Source organism: Anastrepha ludens, chromosome 6, assembly GCF_028408465.1.
Source record: "Anastrepha ludens isolate Willacy chromosome 6, idAnaLude1.1, whole genome shotgun sequence".
Lineage (NCBI taxonomy): Eukaryota > Metazoa > Arthropoda > Insecta > Diptera > Tephritidae > Anastrepha > Anastrepha ludens.
Window position 1 is genome coordinate 33850897 of NC_071502.1, and position 19093 is coordinate 33869989.

Sequence of the window (19093 nt, forward strand, 5' to 3'; positions counted from 1 at the left end):
ATGGATATTTTCTTGGTTGCGCCGTGGTACGCTCCAGTAACCATTCTTAATATTTTAGATTGCCTTCGTTGTATAATTGCAATATTGCTGGCACTTGCACAGTTGTGACGCATACGTCTAGATTGGCATGATGATTGTATTGTACAGGAGGACTCTGGATAAGCCCGGAACGGGAATTGATTAGCCAATGAAGATCTTTCGTTTTTAGCTTCATCTGCCCACTTTTGGCCTCAATGTAACTTTTCCATGCCAGGTGCCTGTCCATAGGAACACCAAGGTATACAACTTCTTTAGAATGAGGCATGAGTGTAGAGTTTAGATGTAACTAAACTCCACGACAGTCGGTTCTATGTTACCGAAACGACCCGGATTGACTATACATGCGGCCAAAGACTGTCACTCCAGCAGCAGTCCCCGTATGTAAGAATGAGGAATTTTTATGCTGCTACAACAACAACAACAGTTTAGATGTACACTCGAGCTGTCGCTTCTATTTAGCGTAAAAGTCACATGCTTACACTTTTGCTCATTCACTTTTATGCGCCAGTCTGCCAAACACTTTTCTATGTGTTCAAGATGACTGTTGAGTTCACCCGACGCTCTTATTGGACACTCGGAGCGTCAAAGGATTGCAGTGTCGTCAGCAAACGTGGATGTAAATACGAGTATTTGCGGGTTTGTTGGTCAGCCGTGTATATTACATAAAAAAAAAGCGGATCCAGTACACTGGCTTGAGGTACGCCGGCTTTAATAACGTCTGCATAAGTTAGTTACTATTTATATATCTTACCATAAACACCTGATTTGTAGGATAAGATTCTAATATTTTGTGTGAGCTTTATGACAGTGTGCGTTGGATTTTGTAGACAAGTCCCTCGTGCCATATTCTGTCGAACGATTGAGCTACATCATGAAATATGGCTGATGAGCTAGAACAATTTTTTTTGCTGTAGATGCGGCATAAGTTTTCGTTTTAGTAACTTCTCAAATAGTTTGGAGAGAAATGGAAGTATATTTATTGCGTTTTTTTTTTTTAACAACACGAAAATTGTTCAACAAACTCATATAGTACATGCATACATCTTCTTCTGTCAGTTTTTGCAAGTGATGGATATTATTCCGTTCGTAAACTTTTTGGATTTTTCTTCTCTTTGAGAGAGAATTTCCGCTTCTCTATATTTGGATATGGATCACACAATTATTGTAACTGTATCATTTTTGCTGCTGTGTTAGTTTTCAGTATGTTTTTGTTTTTGTGTGCATTACACTGAAATGCTTTTTCGCATTTTATGTTGAGAAATTAAATAAAACAAATATATAAAATACGGTGAAATTTTTCCTCCTATTTGTGGGGTTTGCGTCTACAGTTGTCCCTTCTTAAGGGATAGACCTACAGTTTTTATACCTTTTCCGAGCGGCAGATGGTTTTATGAGGAGCTCTTGTTAACAAAAGCCTCTACGTAATGAAGTGTAGAGCATTGACTTATCCTGTGAAGGGTAAGTCAATTTGCCTTAGCGATGAAACTGCATTCAAAAAACTCCAAACGTTTTTCAATTTGAAAAATTGATTGATATTCTATAAATATAAAGAAACTATAGATATATGTACATACATATATAACGAAAGATTTGACAAACCCCTTCGACTTCATTATATTGAAGACCCAATATATAAAACATACAAAAGGTCTTCAAAACGTGGTCAGAATGAAGCAGGCAACTTTATGGTCTTATAATTTTGTTTATGTGTTGACACCTGTCACAATGGGTCCGTTGCGTCAATGCAATAGACTGAAGTCGTTCCCACGACCTTCGGTTCTACGTTTCTATACATATATGGGAATAAGAACAACTAACCTCATGTGTAAAACGCAACGTGCCACAAAAAAAGAAACAAATATTCTTGTCGAGAAAATAGAGATTTATTGGTTGAGAAATATATTCTAAACTTAAAAAGCGTTAGTAAAAATGGAAGACGTTGAAATAATAATAATAATAATTTATATGCTTTTTGAAGCGGTTTTAATAGAATTAACGGTGATAGAACAGTCTGGAACAACTAGGCAGGGTTAGTTTAACGGGGCGGCAGCCCTTGGTCGGGAAAAAGTCGAGTCATTCCGGGAACGTAGAACCGGCTGCCATGGGAATGAGACCCCAACTGCGAGATAGGAATGCGCATGGATTTTTCAAGAAATATTTTGGATTTCGACTTGCTTCCGGATTTGGTTAAGCCTATCCTGTTACTATAGTCTTTCGACCACTGAGGAAAACAAACCGCTGTCACAAACCCTGTTACGTTAGAAAGTCACTGATTCCTTCAAAATCGTTGAGAACCGGTTAAATGTCTGATGTTGGTCACATTTTCTGTTTTCTCTCCACCGTGGTTTTAACTATACGGCATATATAGTTTGTGTTTGACAGATACAAAAATAGAAAAATAAAATGGATCAAAGAGTTTGCATCAAGCTTTGTGTAAAAAAGGAATTAAGTGCTCAACTTTAAATGCTAACATGGCTTTCGGTGTATCTACTCTACAAGCTCTTCCAAAATGGACGAGAAGATGGCTAGCACGAATCTCGCTCCGGGCCCCCCAACATGTCAACAAAAGATGTAAACATTGAAGCAGTGAAGAAAATTGTTTTGGAAAATTATCGAATCACTATTAGAGAGGTTGATGAGGATGTTGGCATATCAGTTGGTTCGCACCAGTTGTAGTTGTTGTTGATGTAACGGTAATTTAGCACTGACTATCGTGGGAGCGCTTCAGTTGTTCGTTGTTGTTGTTGTTATTGTGGTAGTTAATATTGTTGTAGTTGTTGTTGTTGTAGCATAAATATTCGCCATATGTGTACGGAGAATGCTGCTGGAGTGAAAGTCCTTGGCCGACTGCCGAGGGAACGCACCAGTTGCTCGTCTTATCGAGAAAAATAAAAGGTCTCTTTACTTTCTGCAAGCACCTTGCATAAGAGAAATCGGAATGGAGGTACCTAATTACTTTCTAGATGTTAGCAACCTACTGACAAAAAATATCTACATACATATACATATTCACAATGAAGAATATACAGTTGATGTTGTTATTTTGCTTAAAATATTTTATTTGGAATGTAACAAAAAACGAGAATATTTCATAACAATCTAAATTGTGCAATAACGAAAAAACAGAATTTAAAAGGAATAATTTTGAACTGAGATCGCAGTCTACTGATTATGCCACAGTGGAGAAAATGCATACGATCTCAAGCAATTGCATTAAGCAATTCGTTTCTTTTCCATACTTTGATCACAAAACGTATACAATAAAATATGTATTTCTTTCTTGAAAGCATTTACAAAAAAAACTACGGTATATTTTATAAATTATCTGATCAAGCGTTGTCGTAAGAGCTGAATTGTTAAATTGGCGTAATTAAGAAGACTTATTGGTTTTAGTTAATTTTTTAATATCAACTACGCTAGATATTAACCAAACAATTTGTGTAGGTAGGTATGTTCATACATATGTGTATAAGATGCTACTTACATACGCACATACATATGCCGATACTTGTACTTATTGTTCTTCGTAAGCAACTGCATTGCTGTGTGATCAGCCAAGTAAAGGATGAGCGAGTGAAGTAAATATTCCATTATTTTACGAACCGAGAATGTATGTGCACATATGTATATGTGCTTGTGCAAATATGTATGTATGTGCGTATTTATAAAATGTAGAATAAATTTTCTTTTTATGAAAGCGCGGTGTACCTACCAGCCATAAACAAATCTAAAATACTTATAAAGAAAAAAATTACAAAGGAAAAGATGAGATCACACACACTTGCAAACACTTCGTACATACACTGCACATATTTACATACCTACTAATGCAAATATTTTACGGAAAACACATATTCAGCTTCGGAGATCTTATTAATTTATTCAATAAATTGTTCATCCAGCATATGTTTACATAAGCATACCGACATACTTTTGTTGTAAATATGTGCACAGTTAAATACATACATACATATGTATATGTACTTATATATATTTTATATGATGTGAAGAAGAAATTATGTGTGTGTGTATGTATGTTTGTCGAACGTGCTTGCAAAAGTGTACACTCGATAGGATGGGAATGAGTTTTGAACTAGGAAATTTCATGATTTTCATACACCCAAATATGGATGCAAGCCAAGAAAAGTTCACGCAGAGGGAAATTTTTGACAGATGGACCTGCGCTATTCACAGCTACAGCGAGTTCTTTGCAAAGAGAATTTGCAAGCAACTTGCCGCGCCTTGTGAATCCTTTGCCACAGTATTTATTATTTTCCATTAACCGAATAAGCAGTGCTGCTTACTCTTTGCTCTTCTGTGTGCCTCTAGAAATGGGTTAGCAATGAAACCGAACCGTGACTAGAAATCACAGCTGGTAGATAACAAAGGTAGCACTGATTATATTAAGAATAGAACCGCTTCTCAGTCGAAAAAACATTTCATTCATACCAAAAATTTAACTAAAGAGAGATTTTAAAAACTGCAGAATTTATTAATAAAATTTTTCTCACAACGCTGAATTCACCACATTTTAGAGTTAAGGAATTATGCTTTATTGTGCATTACCCGACATCAAAATATTCCATGCAGTAATGAGAATTAAGTCGAAAATTACCACATTTTAATATAGTCGGAAAATTGTTGTTGTAGCACCATAAACATTCCACATGCATGTACGAGAAATACTGCTAGAGTGACAGTCCTTGGTCGGATATAAATCCAAGTCGTTCCGGTACCGTAGAACCGACTGTCGTGGCAACGATCGAAGGGTTTAATACGAGGTGGGTTCAAAAAATAAGATGAATTTTAAAATTTCATGGGCTATCGAAAAAAATGAATCAAAGAAGTTGCATCAAATTTTGTGTGAAATTAAGTGCTAAAAACACTTGAAATGTTGACAGTAGCGTACGGTGAGAATACTCTGACTCAAAAAAATTTTTACAGTGGTACAAGCTGTTCAGCATGCCCCAACATATAAACAACTGGTAAAAATTTTGAGAAAGTGAAGAAAATTGTTATGGAGAATTGTCGAATCACAATTAGAGAAGTTCCTGAGAATGTCGAAAAATTTGTGCATGAAGCGTGTGACAGCTAAGTTCGTTCGAAAATTGTTGAATTTTGACCAAAGACAACGTCGCATGAGCATCACTCAGGCATTGTTGAATGACGTCAACGATGATCCAGGTTTGTTTACAAGGGTCATAACTGGTGACGAATATTGGATATATGGGTATGACATCGAAATCAAATCCTAATTGTCCCAATGGAAGAGTCCAGGAGAGCCGAGAGTCGATAGCAGAAAGTCGCCGAACACGCAAAACACTTATCTTATTTATGCCTCTCACAAACAAATTAAAAATCTAAATTGCTAAAACCGTGAACATATCTTCGAGACGAGTGTACAAACATAAAAAAAATGATAATCGAAAGTCCAATGTACGTAGCGCCCGAAATTTTAAAGATCACCTTATTTTTTGAACACACCTCGTATATACATAAATACGTTATATAATCGGCACCTACATGCCGTTGTTGTTGTAGCAGTTTACTAAACCTTGCCACCAACATCTTTTTGTTTAGTGTTTAGACGCGCTTCTCTTCCAAGTTATGTTGTGGAGTTTGATGTTATCTAACAAATCTACAATTTTATCTCCCCTCTGCGCCTCTAGATGGTTTTAAGCCTAGAAATCTGCACTAGAAGCATTTAAAATGTGGTCATTCTGCCTTTTTTCAAGTAGCCATTGCAATAGAAAAGATCTAAAAGGTACTTCTTTTGTATGACTTAAGATTATCCACGCGTACAGGGCGGTTCAAATGCCAGTATCTTTTCAAAAATTTATTAATTGGCTGACCTTTTTATTTTTTCAAATAGCGCTTTTTGGGTGTTTGACCGAGCTCCTTCTCCTATTTGCGGTGTGCGTCTTGATATTTTCCTACAAATGGACGGGCCTACAGTTTTATGCCGACTCAGACACATGGTTTTTGTGGGCAGTTGGTTTTTTATAAGGAGCTTTACCATGCAGAAATACACTCGGAGGCTTGTCATTGCCTACCGAGAGGCGACCGCTATTAGAAAAAACGACGGCCGCCTTATTAGAAATAGTAACTATTCCCATTATTTATTAAACCTGATTTCATTTATGCGGCTGCTACGGATTATTTCGGAGTAGTGCATCCGTTCGGTTCAATTTTTTAAGACCCTAACAGTTTTTGTTGCTACTTAAAGAATGGCACGGCCTATATTTACCTTATTACCCACTGGAACCGCAAAGGATCCAAGTTTATCATTCCAGTGTCAAATTGTCAATCAAAATCAAATGTCAATTTCAAATGTGTAATGCGCGAAATGCACATTTTGCAGAACAACTATTTTCATAAATCGCTTACGCATACCGATCCATGACTTAGTTTGAAAAGAGATGTGGTAAATGTTGTCTGAAGAAAAATGTTTTAGAAAATTTCCCGATTCGCTTCTTTAAATCTTCCCAAAGGTTTTCAGTCAGGTTCAGATCGGATGACTAGCTTGGCCAATCCATAACCTTTAATATACATTTGGGTCATTACCTTGCATAAAAAGCCACCGAAGTGGAGTATTCTCCTCAGCAAATGGTAGAATCACTCCTTGAAGAATGTTCTTTTAAAAAAAATGTTTCCATTTTATTGGTTATGTGGTGAATAGGTCTTACACCATACCACAAGAAGCATTCTAAAATTATTATCTTGCCACCACCGAATCTTTGCCACCAATAATAACGTGCACAATTTAATATAACGGATATTTTAAATTCACAACGAGGCAATGATGCCATATGTAAAAAAGCGAAATTGCAAGGCTTACCTTTTTCCGAGCGGCACAAGGAATCGATAGATAAAGGCATCGTACCTATTTCAATGGCCAAATGTGTATGTAAGCTAACGCCAAACTATTCTTCGCTATTTACGCATCATGTCGAATAAGTTTTCTTGTAAGAGAAGATTTTTTATGCAAAAAATATATCCGGGGATTTATCATTGGGTTATCGATAGCAAACTAATATTAGGAGAAAAATTCGTGCGTTTTCTCTACACAAAATATAAATTTAAGGTTAGTCTTCAAGGGTCTCACCGCCAGTCGAAAAGGTGTGAAACCACTGCTGTTCCTGGGCTAACGATACACTCTCGAAATGCACCAACTTTTGTACCCAATTAGAACTCGTGTAATGAATCCTAAAGCCCTAATAACTGGACACAGACTTACTCTGTTTTGTATTTTTGAACTCTCACTGCCAAATGGGGTCTGGTTTCGGCCGATGTTCCTTTCAAGAAATGGTTTGAGCATCTACTCTTAACAGTGGATAGGCATAAATTAGATCTGTAGGCGGATTGGATGCTCCGGATAGATTACAGTAAAAAGAATAGAAAGGCCGGACAGAAATAATACGGAAGGTAAGACTAAAAATTTTGTTTTGAGGTCACTCTTCCGCAAATCTTTTGAATTCATTGATGTATCTTAATAGGTCCGCAAGAGGAAGAGTATGAACTTTATCCATGCTTAGTACATCGCAGCCCAGCGCAGCCTAAGTTTGATTTTAAAACACGCCGGACAGTTACAGAGAAAATGCTTTGCCGTGTTCTCATTTTCAAGGCAGGATAGGCATATTGGGTCGCCAATAGTTCCCATGGTAGGCATATGCTGACCACAGGCGTTGTACCCTGTGATTATACCCACCAGTACTAAGTTTTAAAAGAACGGGTGCTAGTTTCCTGTTTGGTTCTTTCACAAAGCACTTGGCTAGTCCAACTCAGACCAACGTCTTCTATGAGTACACCTCATGAAGTTGTCAATCCATAGTTGAATTGACACCTAGAAAGGGTGCGAGGCCTAGTGGTATGCTTGCAGAGCCATCATTAGCCAGTTTATCAGCCAACTAGTTCCCTGTCATGTCACAATGTCCAGAAGAAAAACTTTGTTGTATTTTGCAACACTGTTTAGTGTAGTTTGACTGTCCCTACAATTTCCAATACTACTACTCACGCTACTTTTTCTCAATTAGCCTGTATCCTGCATTTCCGTTAAGAATACTGTAGCCATCAGTCCTGTAGCATAGGAGTACTTAGTGTCTTCGTTTAAATAGCATCCAAATCCGCTTCTATAACTGGTTTTGGATTCGTCGGTGTAGAAAGTATGCTGAAATCCCGTTAATAAGTTCTCTGAACTTGAACATTGATCTCTATCCGGGATCAAAACATCATGCTTCTTACCGAAGCTAACGTAAGGCACCCGATTGTCCGCTGGAATCGAAAACAGTGTGCACCGCTCCGACATCTGGTGGCATATTTGACAGTGCCCAGTGTTCTCTTCGTTTCTCCAACTTCGTTCAGCTTAAGCCTATACGCCGCTTTCATCACTTTCTGTCGAATTTGAAGGTTTAGAAGTTGCAAGTTCGGATCGCATTAAAGGCGTCACCAGGTGTCGTACTCCAAGCACCTGTGATACCCAAACAAACATTTCTCTGTAGTCTGGTTAGGAGTTTTACTCTGGATTTAACCGTAGCAGCCTTCCACCAGACTGCAGACTGCATGTGTAATAATGGGTCTAATCAGGGTGATGTACAACCAGTGTACTATGGCCGGTCTTAGACCCGATGTCTTGGCAAAAGTCCTCTTGCATTGCCAAAAGACTTTTGGTGTGCGAGGGCCCTTCTGTCTGCTAGTCTGCATTTCCCAGGTCAGCTTACTATCTAGGATTACCCCTAATTATTTTACCTCAGAAGACAGCTAGAGTGTTACTCCTTCAATGTGGAAGCCATACAAACGACACGAAAAGTGTTGGCAATTCTGAAAATCTCACAATCTTTCTTGGTTGCCTGATATTTTGAGACATCCGATTTGAAACATTTATTGTATGTATATTTGGGTATGTGCTGTGGAAAAATTATCTTTAGTATGAACTTTTGTACATATCAGATATTTTTAGGCATATAAGTAAATCCATATATCTTCGTACATATTCATATATCAGTGCAATTGAAGTACGAGTGCTGTGCAAATGCCGAGCTATAATAATTGTGCAATGCTCGTAAAAGTACATCACACGTCGGCAAGGTCTACAAATTGTCTTAATTGGCATAATTACACCACATAACACATAACACATTCTCAATTCTCAATTTGTTGTATTTCATTGGCTCAATGTGCTTATTTCAGATTAATTCATGGAGACAGTGAGGAATCTGTACGCTGCTCATATTGCTCCGTTTTGAATGAGAACGATTTACGTATATCTTTCGAAAATACCTGCACCGATTCTCTAGTAACAGCATTCGATGATGAGGCTTTATTAATATGCGACCAAGGAAACGAAATGGCAAGAATAAAGGTTTATTTTACGTTAATAATGCAGGGCCCATTCATTCCATTCGAGTTATTGTACAGTTTATTTATCTTCTGGATGAAATTCATATTCATACATACATTTTAGTTTTTAATTTATCGATGCTTTAAACTAAAGTAAAATATTTTCACTATATATGAATGTAAGCTAGAGCCTAAGCCTTTAATTTATGTTTGCTGTAGTTTTTTATTGTTTTATTACCACTTATATATTTATATTTTACAAATAGGTTCACTTTGATGACGTGTCGTTATACGGGACTCCGAAAGAGGAGCCAATGCCTTCCATCCCCGTTGTTTCGGAAAAAGTTTCTGCGAATTTCCTAAAAAGTCAATTGCAATCATGGTTTCAACCGACAGACAATCGGTTGGCTATGAAGTTATTCGGCAGCCGAAAAGCACTGGTCAAGGAAAGAATTCGTCAGAAAACTTCCGGTCACTGGGTAATTCATCCATGCAGCTCATTCAGGTTTGTAATTTGTAATTTCAAACAACGACTTTGGCGAGTTAAGGAATAAATATGTATGTAAATGTGTGTATTTTCTGTTGCAGATTTTATTGGGACCTTTGTATGCTTTTATTATTAGTAGCAAATCTTATAATCCTGCCAGTCGCAATATCATTCTTTAATGATGATCTGAGCACAAGATGGATTGCCTTCAACTGCCTAAGTGATACAATTTTTTTAATAGATATTGTAGTCAATTTTAGAACAGGTAAGTGGTATAATTATATTTTATTATTTTAAAAATAAAAATAAATATGATATTCTTTTGGTATTTTAAAATTTCGCGCTCTATTTATTATTAGTGGTGATATGAATGCAGTGAAAGCATAAAATCTAAATATAATACTTAGTATCGACTTTATATTAGTTTCGGGGAAAAACAAATCCATTATCTTTGCGTAAAAAAAAAAAATGGTTCAAAACTGTTTAATGGTCGATATTTATGGGCGATACTACGACTACTACTAATATGCCGGTCAGTTTCGATTATTGCTGTGATTTTATCGACATTTTCGGCACTTTCTGCAACATCAAAAATGCCTGAACGGAGTCGACGAAACCAAAATTGCACTTAATTAACTGTTACAGAATCGACACCATAAACACAATTCACAATTTCAGCGGCCAGGCTTGAATTTTCGCCTTTATCAAAGAAAAACTTAAAAATTTATGGAATTTTTTCTTTTTTGACTTCAATTGTTTAGACCCTGTAACTCACAACTGAATGGAAGAAACAAAAGACAGCAAAAGAATTTTTTCAGTGTGAAATGTCACCTTAACAACGAGCATAAACTTCAAATTGTTTGATCGATACTTAACGAAAATAATGGATTTGTCTTTCCCTCAACTAATATTATTTACTTACCTAAGTCGGTATAGCTAATTATGAAAGCGTTTCTGTAAAGATTGAAATTTATTTCGTTTTGCACAAACTTTTTTTCAATTATTTACTTACTTACTTATACGGCCTGGTCACTGACCACAGCCTGTTCCCGGATTAAGGCCGACTGCAACAAATTTTGCTGGTCGTATTTGCTTTGCGCGCGCCTTCTCCAATTTGTTACAGCAAGCGATGATAGGGTGCCCTCGACTTGGTCCTTCCATCGGAGGCATGATCTTCCCCATTTTTTTTTCAATTAATTTATGATAATTACCAAAAGCAAACTATTTTGACTTTTTGAAGCTCATTAATCTCCCAGTGATCAGCATCACACACTACGCACTCAATATTAGCTTCTTTAATAAACGAAATCAAATTTATTGTGAATTTTTCATTTGCATGTGACAAAACTAATTTAAAGTCTTTATAGATATCGAATAGTTTATATTTACTTCTTATTGGATTAAGTCTGACAAAAAGAAAAACTTGGTGCGTATAAGCGTTTACCTCTCCGCACTCACATAGCTCCGAATCGATGGCACGAATCATGTGCAAGTAACTGACATCGTGAGTGTGGCCAACCAATATTCTGTTGATAAGTTTTATATCTTTAACATTGAACTTACAATTTTTGAAAAAGGTCTTTGCTAGTAGATGCAGATTAGATATATGAATGAGGTTTCCACTGCGACGTAATGGTTTTTTGTGCCCTCTACTCATCACAGTACCTCATCCAAGCCCAGTTCCCTTTATTAAGCTCAGGATAGAACTGGGTTGGAGTGAGCGTATGTGCCTTTCCTCTGGCTGTAATTGGCCAAGATGTCTCAACCTTCTCCGCGTTATAGGAGAAGGTGCACTGGAATCTCCTGGGAATGGTCGCAGAAACAACAAGAGTCTGTAGAACAAATCCCGATCAAGTGCAGATGACTTCGTAGTCTGCAATGACCTACGAGGATGCCCGTTAGCATTCTCAGATTAACCTTGGGGAGGGGTTTTTTATGAGTTTTGTAAACCTCTTTTGGTTGTACCCTTCCAGTAAGGATCTCGCCTGGCGTAGCCCCGTAGTTTGGTGCCAGCGAACCTTCCTTAGCCCTAGCTCTTCACTTCTGAGCTTCTCTTGATGGTGTGTTGTCCCATTGCAAATAAGGATTCGGGTCCTATTAAAGGCGAGGCCGCTACTTCGTTCCCAGTTGTACCTCTGTGTCCTGAGACTCAAGTTAACTTTGCTTGTAACTTTGTGCAAAAAGGTTAGGTCGATTACTTGCAGATGCCAGAAATTCATATTACCGTTCAGAGAAAATATTACCGCGAATAATTCTTAAAGCTTCTCCGGCAGTGTATTCCACTTCCATGACAGTGCCATTATCTGCTGTTTCTTTTGCAATTTGATGCCTTTTCAATAATTGGTTTTCCAGAATGGCCCGGAGAACATTTGAGAATTTGAACTTGAAACTTGAAGAGCTTAGAGTGAAACAAAGCGATACATTGGTTGCTGGAACAATAATTTTTTAAGAGCTTGCAGGCTTTTTGGCTGTTCGAGAAGATAACAACTCTAACCGCTCGCACCTGATGAGCAACATCTAATGCCTTTAACAATGACCATAACTCTCCTAAAATGGATGATGTGCGACAATTTATTTGAAAACCAAAACTTTCTTTTTTGTCAACCGAATTGGCCAAGACCGAAGCATCAGCAGCAAAACCATTGAAGCCATCAGATAAATACTCATTTAATTTTTGTGCAAAGGTAGCTCTAATTTCTGCTGTTCTCATTTTGCTCTTAACTTCCGGGAGGGTGGGCGTAGCCACTCTTCAGCTTTCTACAGCCTCGAAAGGATCAACAATGTTGGTGTCGCTGAAAACGTCTGGAAATTTTTTAAATACGCAGGTGTAACTTAGCGATTGTGTTATACATTTTAACATTGAATTGGTTTAGCTTTATGATTTCTTTGACAGTGAACCACATTCCTCTCTCAGCTGTAGGGAGGTCGTGCGCAAGCATGTAGAACAGCGCGACCGGAGTTGACGGGGGAATACCCAAACTCCTCCGAAGAAAGGAGTTTTGAAAAGTTGCAAATTTTTTAATCGTTATTTTGCTTGCTAAGGTTGTCGTGGTTCTACAATACTCTATTTGTGACCTAACAAAACTCCTATAAAATTTTAGGCTACTTGAGGTTGTAGGCCTGGTTTTGTTGTTGTCAGCAATTTGAAAAGATTAGAATTGTGTTTTGATACCTCAATTACATCAGCAAAGTGATCACTTACTGCCAAAGGCGAGCTGATAGTTCTCCCCAAGAACCATATATGTAGACTTGACCTGTGGAATAACACAGTTGTCGAAATTGTTGTTGGCCATAACATTGGTGCTGCGAGCTATGTGCATGATGCTACATTTTTCGATATTAAACGCCAGATTAAGTGAACCAGCCACTGCCTTAAAGGCGTTTACTTTAACGTCGATTTTACTTTCCGCTACTTGGAAGTGCTTGTGGAGCGACAAAAAGGCAAAGTTATCTGCAAACTGATGCAGGTACGTGTTTTCATCAGCGGTTGTGTGTAGGTGACTCGAATAAATATTGAAGAGCGATGGGGCTAGAAAATTTAAGATTTTTTTTTAATAAATAATTATTTTTTAGTATCAGGGCATCTAATATCCGAAGTTTTTGCCTGCATTCAATCTTTTACTGACAAAACTATCCAATAAGCAAATCAGCTGTTCACCAATCCGCGAGACAATCGTCTGGCACACTACAATTTCAATCAGAATTAACTGCGCCGGTAATCCCGATTAACGCCACCGTCTGTCTAGGCTATTATTAGATACGACGGAGTCAATTTATTAGCAGCGAAAACAAATGCTTAGAATAGATCGTACATATCGCGTATGGAAATCATTAAAGAATAAAAATAATCGTATCAAAATTGGAAATCATACTCATTTGTTCCCTATATAATATTTATATTCATTCGCAGGTATAATGCAACAAGACAACGCAGAACAGGTTATACTGGACCCTAAGCTTATAGCAAAACATTATTTAAAAACATGGTTTTTTCTGGATTTAATTTCTTCGATCCCACTTGACTACATTTTTTTGATTTTCAATCAAGTAAAGGAAAATAATTTCTCTTTAATGGAAAGGAAGTTTTAACGACATATTCAATTTTACAGGATTTCTCCGACTCCTTTCAAATACTTCATGCGGGACGTGCTCTACGTATTCTACGTCTGGCTAAGTTACTTTCTCTTGTTAGATTGTTGCGGCTTTCAAGACTTGTGCGCTATGTCTCGCAATGGGAGGAAGTATATGTAAGTACGCAATTTCAATCAATCTCACAAGCATATCTATGTTTATATTTGTATTAGAGATTGTAAACTGTTAGACTTGCTAACGTTTTAACCACATATTGTTCTTAATCCAGATATATACCTATTTATTTTAGAGTTATAATTAGATTTCTAATAAATTATTGAAAAGGTGGAATAGACTTAAGTACTTTATGTGATGTTAAAAAACAGTCATACTTATGCCGATAGGATTGTTAAGAATGCTAGTAACTTGCTTCATCTCATTGTGCCACGCCTCAACTTTAACACGGAGGCACTACAAATTGTTTACTCATAAAAAAACAAAACACAAAAAAAGTCCAAAACCAATAACAAAAAGACTTTACCTTATGCTAGAAGTACCACAACACTCCCCTTTGAAGGTATTTAAATATTTTTATATAAATTAACCGCTGAGCTTTGATATTTATCTTAACGTAAGTAAAAAATTACCATAATATTTGAAATTGTTTAGAAAAGTAAACTTCCCTACAAAAATTCGAATGACGGTTTTGTGTGAACTTGAAAAAAAACACACACACCTTTAAGGTCAACCTTTCTTGCTTTAAATGTTAATTTTATTAAAAAGCCAAATGTACGTCCTTAGCAAAGCCGCTTCCATGAGGACTTTGAGACAAGAAAAATCTAATTAAGGCATACCAGTATTTTATCTTATCTTATCTTATTTCTAGTTATGTAGGTATTTATAATTGGAGTGCTTCATAGCCTTCGTTCACACCAAATTATGACGCAGAGGTATAATTTATAACTCTTGCTAAGAATACACACATACTCACACACTCTTTAGTGATTTGGTACTTTAATTAGTTGGTACATTTTGTAAACTCCACACAATTAAGCTACAGCTCATACTTTTTAATGTACTCTTAAGAATGCCGAATAATCGATCAGAAACAATCATTGTACTTGTGTCTCATGGTTTTTTGTTCGAGCACATTGATAATTTTATTGACTTTATTTTTAAAATATGCGAAATATGACATTCTGTATTTATATGCCAACTTAAATTTACGGTTCATTTTCAAATCGTGATTATACATTAAATAAGAGTTATTATCGTTTCTGGATTATTTTGCACCGCTACTAGCGGGCCATCCACGGGCTTGGCTTCTATTGTTATATAAAAAACTCACAGCCACAAGCCAAAGAAGCTTGAAAAAATCAAGCTAACAAATTTAGAAATCACACCAAATTTCTAATATTTTTTACTGATACTATTATAGAAGTTTTTTAAGTTTCATACTGCATTGATAGTAGTCAAAAATATGTACATGAAAGTACAGGATGCGCCATCTGAATCTGGTCAATAGAAGTTTTGCGTAACTTTGACAATTTGGGCATTAGAACACTGGGAACGAAGTAGAGGACGTATTTGCGAGAGAGGCTGCGACCTCGTCATTAATAGGACCCGAGCTCATGCTTGCTATGGGTACAACAAACCATCAAGGAAAATCTGAGGAGTGAAGAGCTTAGGCTAAGGGAGGTTAGCTGACACCAAACTATGGATTACGCCAAGCGAAATCCTTATTGGAAGGGTGCCACCAAAAGAGGTTTAAAAGACTCATAAGGATACACTGACTCGCACAGGCCACTGCAGACTGCGTAGTCATCTGCGCGTGATCAACCATGCTATGTATACCGATTTTTAAATTGAAAAAAGCGATCAGTTTTGTTAACTCAGCTTGAAAAATCGTGAACGTACTGCATCCAAAGGCGACACAATTCATCATTTGGCCTCAAATTGTTTCGACCACGGATCTGCAGCAGATCGCTTACAACTTGCTGGATCACGTGTACGTCGTTCCAATGAAATCATTGAAGGTATACAAACTTTTTGCATCGGAAGTTCGCGGAACGGAAAGTTGGAGATATTGGCCATCAAGAGCCGAAATAGGAGCGCTACCTCCCGAGACGTAGAAAAATGTGATGATAAATGCCAAAAATAACTATGTAGTGGAATAAATTGCTAAAGAGTTATGACTGCCTTGACTCTCCAGGCATCCCGTCGTTACATATTTGTCAATGTTGACGTTTGTTTGTGGTTGTAGGTGGGCCAGAACGTTTTGCTAATTTGTCATGTCATCTGGTCTGTAGTTGGATACTACAGTAGGTGGAGACTACAATCCGCGATTCGGAGGTATTTCGAGGAAATTGTATTCTTGATTGTATCCAGGGGTGTAAATACTGCCTCTTGTGCCTGCCAGTTCAGCTGCTTTTTTTTACCTGCAATGTTCCGATGTCCTGAGACTCAGATTAGTGTAACGTTATGGTTTTCACTCAAGGTGGTAAGACGATACCTACTTTGTTCCGCCAGTTTAGAGGTTGTTGTAGCCGAATCCAGTGCTTGGATTGCCACTTGGCTATCCGAAAGAATTAGTAGCCTAGTAGAAAGATTAGTAACCTACGAGCTTCCCCAACTGCCTGTTCTTCCGCTTCCTGCTTCAACACCGCAATCCATTTAAGAGCCATCTGTATAGACTGTAGAAATTGTTTAGTGAGAATCCTATACTCCATTCTTCCTGAGATGGAAAGAGAGAGGGCGAAATTCCTATTGAATGTTACCATCAGGACGATGTAATCAGTCCTCTCCGCAGTGTACTGAGTTTGTCGCAATAATAGACTGGTAGGTAAACTGTTACTGGGTAGGCTTCATAAAAAAAACTGTTTTTTTTTAATCTATCCAACATTGCCAAAGTGGTTCAATAATTGCAGATGGAGAAGATGGTGCACCCTATATTTTTTATTGTAGTAGATGCTCAACAAAACGGCCAAGTTTGAATTTTTTGAAATTTTTTTATGTTATAATTATTGCATCCCACATGAGCATTAGATTTATACCCGCGCGCACTTGTGCAAAAGGGTATTATATGTAATATTTTTCTATTTTGATTTTCTCATTCCCATATTACTTACTTATAATTTTAATCACTTTCATTCTGCAAATCAGAAGTTTGCTTCAAATTTGTATTATTCATTAAGTTTTGCCTAAAATCGGGATCTTAGTGAAGGTCTCGCTTGAACAATTTATATGCGCTAAAAAATAATATTTAAAATGTTTAATTTGGTTTATAAAGACCCCCACATAAATATTATAGTTCACATGTATTCATATATATTACATACATACCTATACATATGTATGCCTATCTTATAATGAGTCTGTACCGTTTTTGATGCAAGTAAATGTTCTGCGGCGGCTGCCGTAGCTAAATGGGTTGGTGCGTGACTACCATTCGTAATTCAGAGAGCGAACGTCGGTTCGAATCTCGGTGAAAGATCAACAAATTAAGAAAAAGTTTTTTCTAATAGCGGTCGCTACTCGGCAGGCAATGGAAAACTTCCGAGTGTATTTCTGCCATGAAAAAGCTCGTCATATAAAATATCTGCCGTTCGGAGTCGGCTTAAAACTATAGGTCCCTCCATTCGTGAAACAAAATCAAGACGCACGCCACAAATAAGAGTAGGGGCTCGGCTAAACACCTAGAAAGGGTGTACGCGCCAATTACATGTATATATATATATGTCCTGCGAAATTTTCCGACCCATCAAATTCCATATCTCTGGGTAGAATGAATGTTTTGAAGAATTCTTAGGATCTGTGTTCTTCTTGTGAGCTGCTTTAGCAAGTTAGATGTTGTTTCAGCAAAAACATTCCCCATACATGTACGGGAAGTGCTACTGGAGTGACAGTCCTTGGCCGGATATTAAGTAAATCCGAGTCGATCCGGGAACGTAGAACCGACTGTCGGAACGTAAGTTAGATACCTCGACACTTCCTGTAGCGGGGTTTTAAAGGAGCATTTGCAATGTCAGAGTAGGATTTCATCTTGTTCTTCCTCGTTCTATTTTAAATAAGTTGCGTCTCGAAAGAATTCAGTAAACTCCAATTTGAAATTTCTGCAGCTCAGTCGAATAACAAAGCATTATAATATACTCGTATGTAATAATAACCGAGCAAAACATGGTACAGTATTGGTATTGGTGCGGTATTTTAGTTTTATTAAGGGATTTTATACAGTTAATAGGACTATGAATAAGTTCGTGCGGTTTTTTTTTCGAAATTTGAAACTTTATTGACGTAAAATGGTTACAAATTTAATATTCAAAATATTGTCCATCGCTTACTACTACTTTTTCCCATCTTTCTGGCAATTCACGGATTCCCTTTGTGAAAAATTCGGTCGGTTTTGCCGCAATCCACGAATCGATCCATTTTTTGACTTCATCGTAATTACAGAAGTGCTGGTCAGCCAGGCCATGTTGCATCGATCGGAAGAGATAGTAATCGGATGGCGCAAGGTCTGGACTATACGGCGGGTGGGGTAGGACATCCCATTTGAGCGTTTCTAAGTATGTTTTGACCACTTGTGCAACATGTGGCCGAGCATTGTCATGTTGCAAAATAACTTTGTCGTGTCTATCGGCGTATTGCGGCCGTTTTTCTCGCAGTGCTCGGCTCAAACGCATCAATTGTCGTCGGTAGACATCCCCCGTAATCGTTTCATTCGGTTTCAGTAGCTCATAATACACAACACCCAGCTGGTCCCACCAGATACACAGCATAACCTTCAGGCCATGAATATTCTGCGCCGACGTCGATGTTGAAGCATGGCCAGGGTATCCATACGTTGCCCGACGTTTTGGATTGTCGTAATGGACCCACTTTTCATCGCCAGTCACAATTCGATGCAAAAACCCTTTCTTTTGTGCCGTTGAAGCAGTTGTTCGCATGCCATAAAACGGCGTTCAACGTCTCTTGGCTTCAATTCATACGGCACCCAATGGCCTACCTTTCGGATCATTCCCATGGCTTTTAAACGTTTGGAAATGGTTGATTGATCAACTCCCAAAGTTTTTGCAACCTCTTCTTGCGTTTGAGCCGGATCTTGATCGAGCAATTCCTCCAATTCGGTATCCATGAACTTTGGCGGCGCACCCTCGCGTT

General features: G+C 37.6%; 1 protein-coding gene across 7 annotated transcripts in view; it reads left to right on the plus strand.

The window, feature by feature from the left end:
• LOC128868733 (uncharacterized) overlaps positions 1-19093 on the plus strand; it is a 90523-nt gene that overhangs the window by 38630 nt on the left and 32800 nt on the right. For 2 of the 7 annotated variants that reach the window (XM_054111165.1, XM_054111169.1), the window contains exons 3-7: positions 9226-9397; positions 9642-9880; positions 9964-10127; positions 13773-13913; positions 13970-14109. In XM_054111165.1, coding sequence (XP_053967140.1) covers positions 9226-9397; positions 9642-9880; positions 9964-10127; positions 13773-13913; positions 13970-14109 — 856 coding nt within the window. The remainder of the gene's footprint in view (positions 1-9225; positions 9398-9641; positions 9881-9963; positions 10128-13772; positions 13914-13969; positions 14110-19093) is intronic. The other 5 variants (XM_054111166.1, XM_054111171.1, XM_054111168.1 and 2 more) reach the window with 3 other exon arrangements.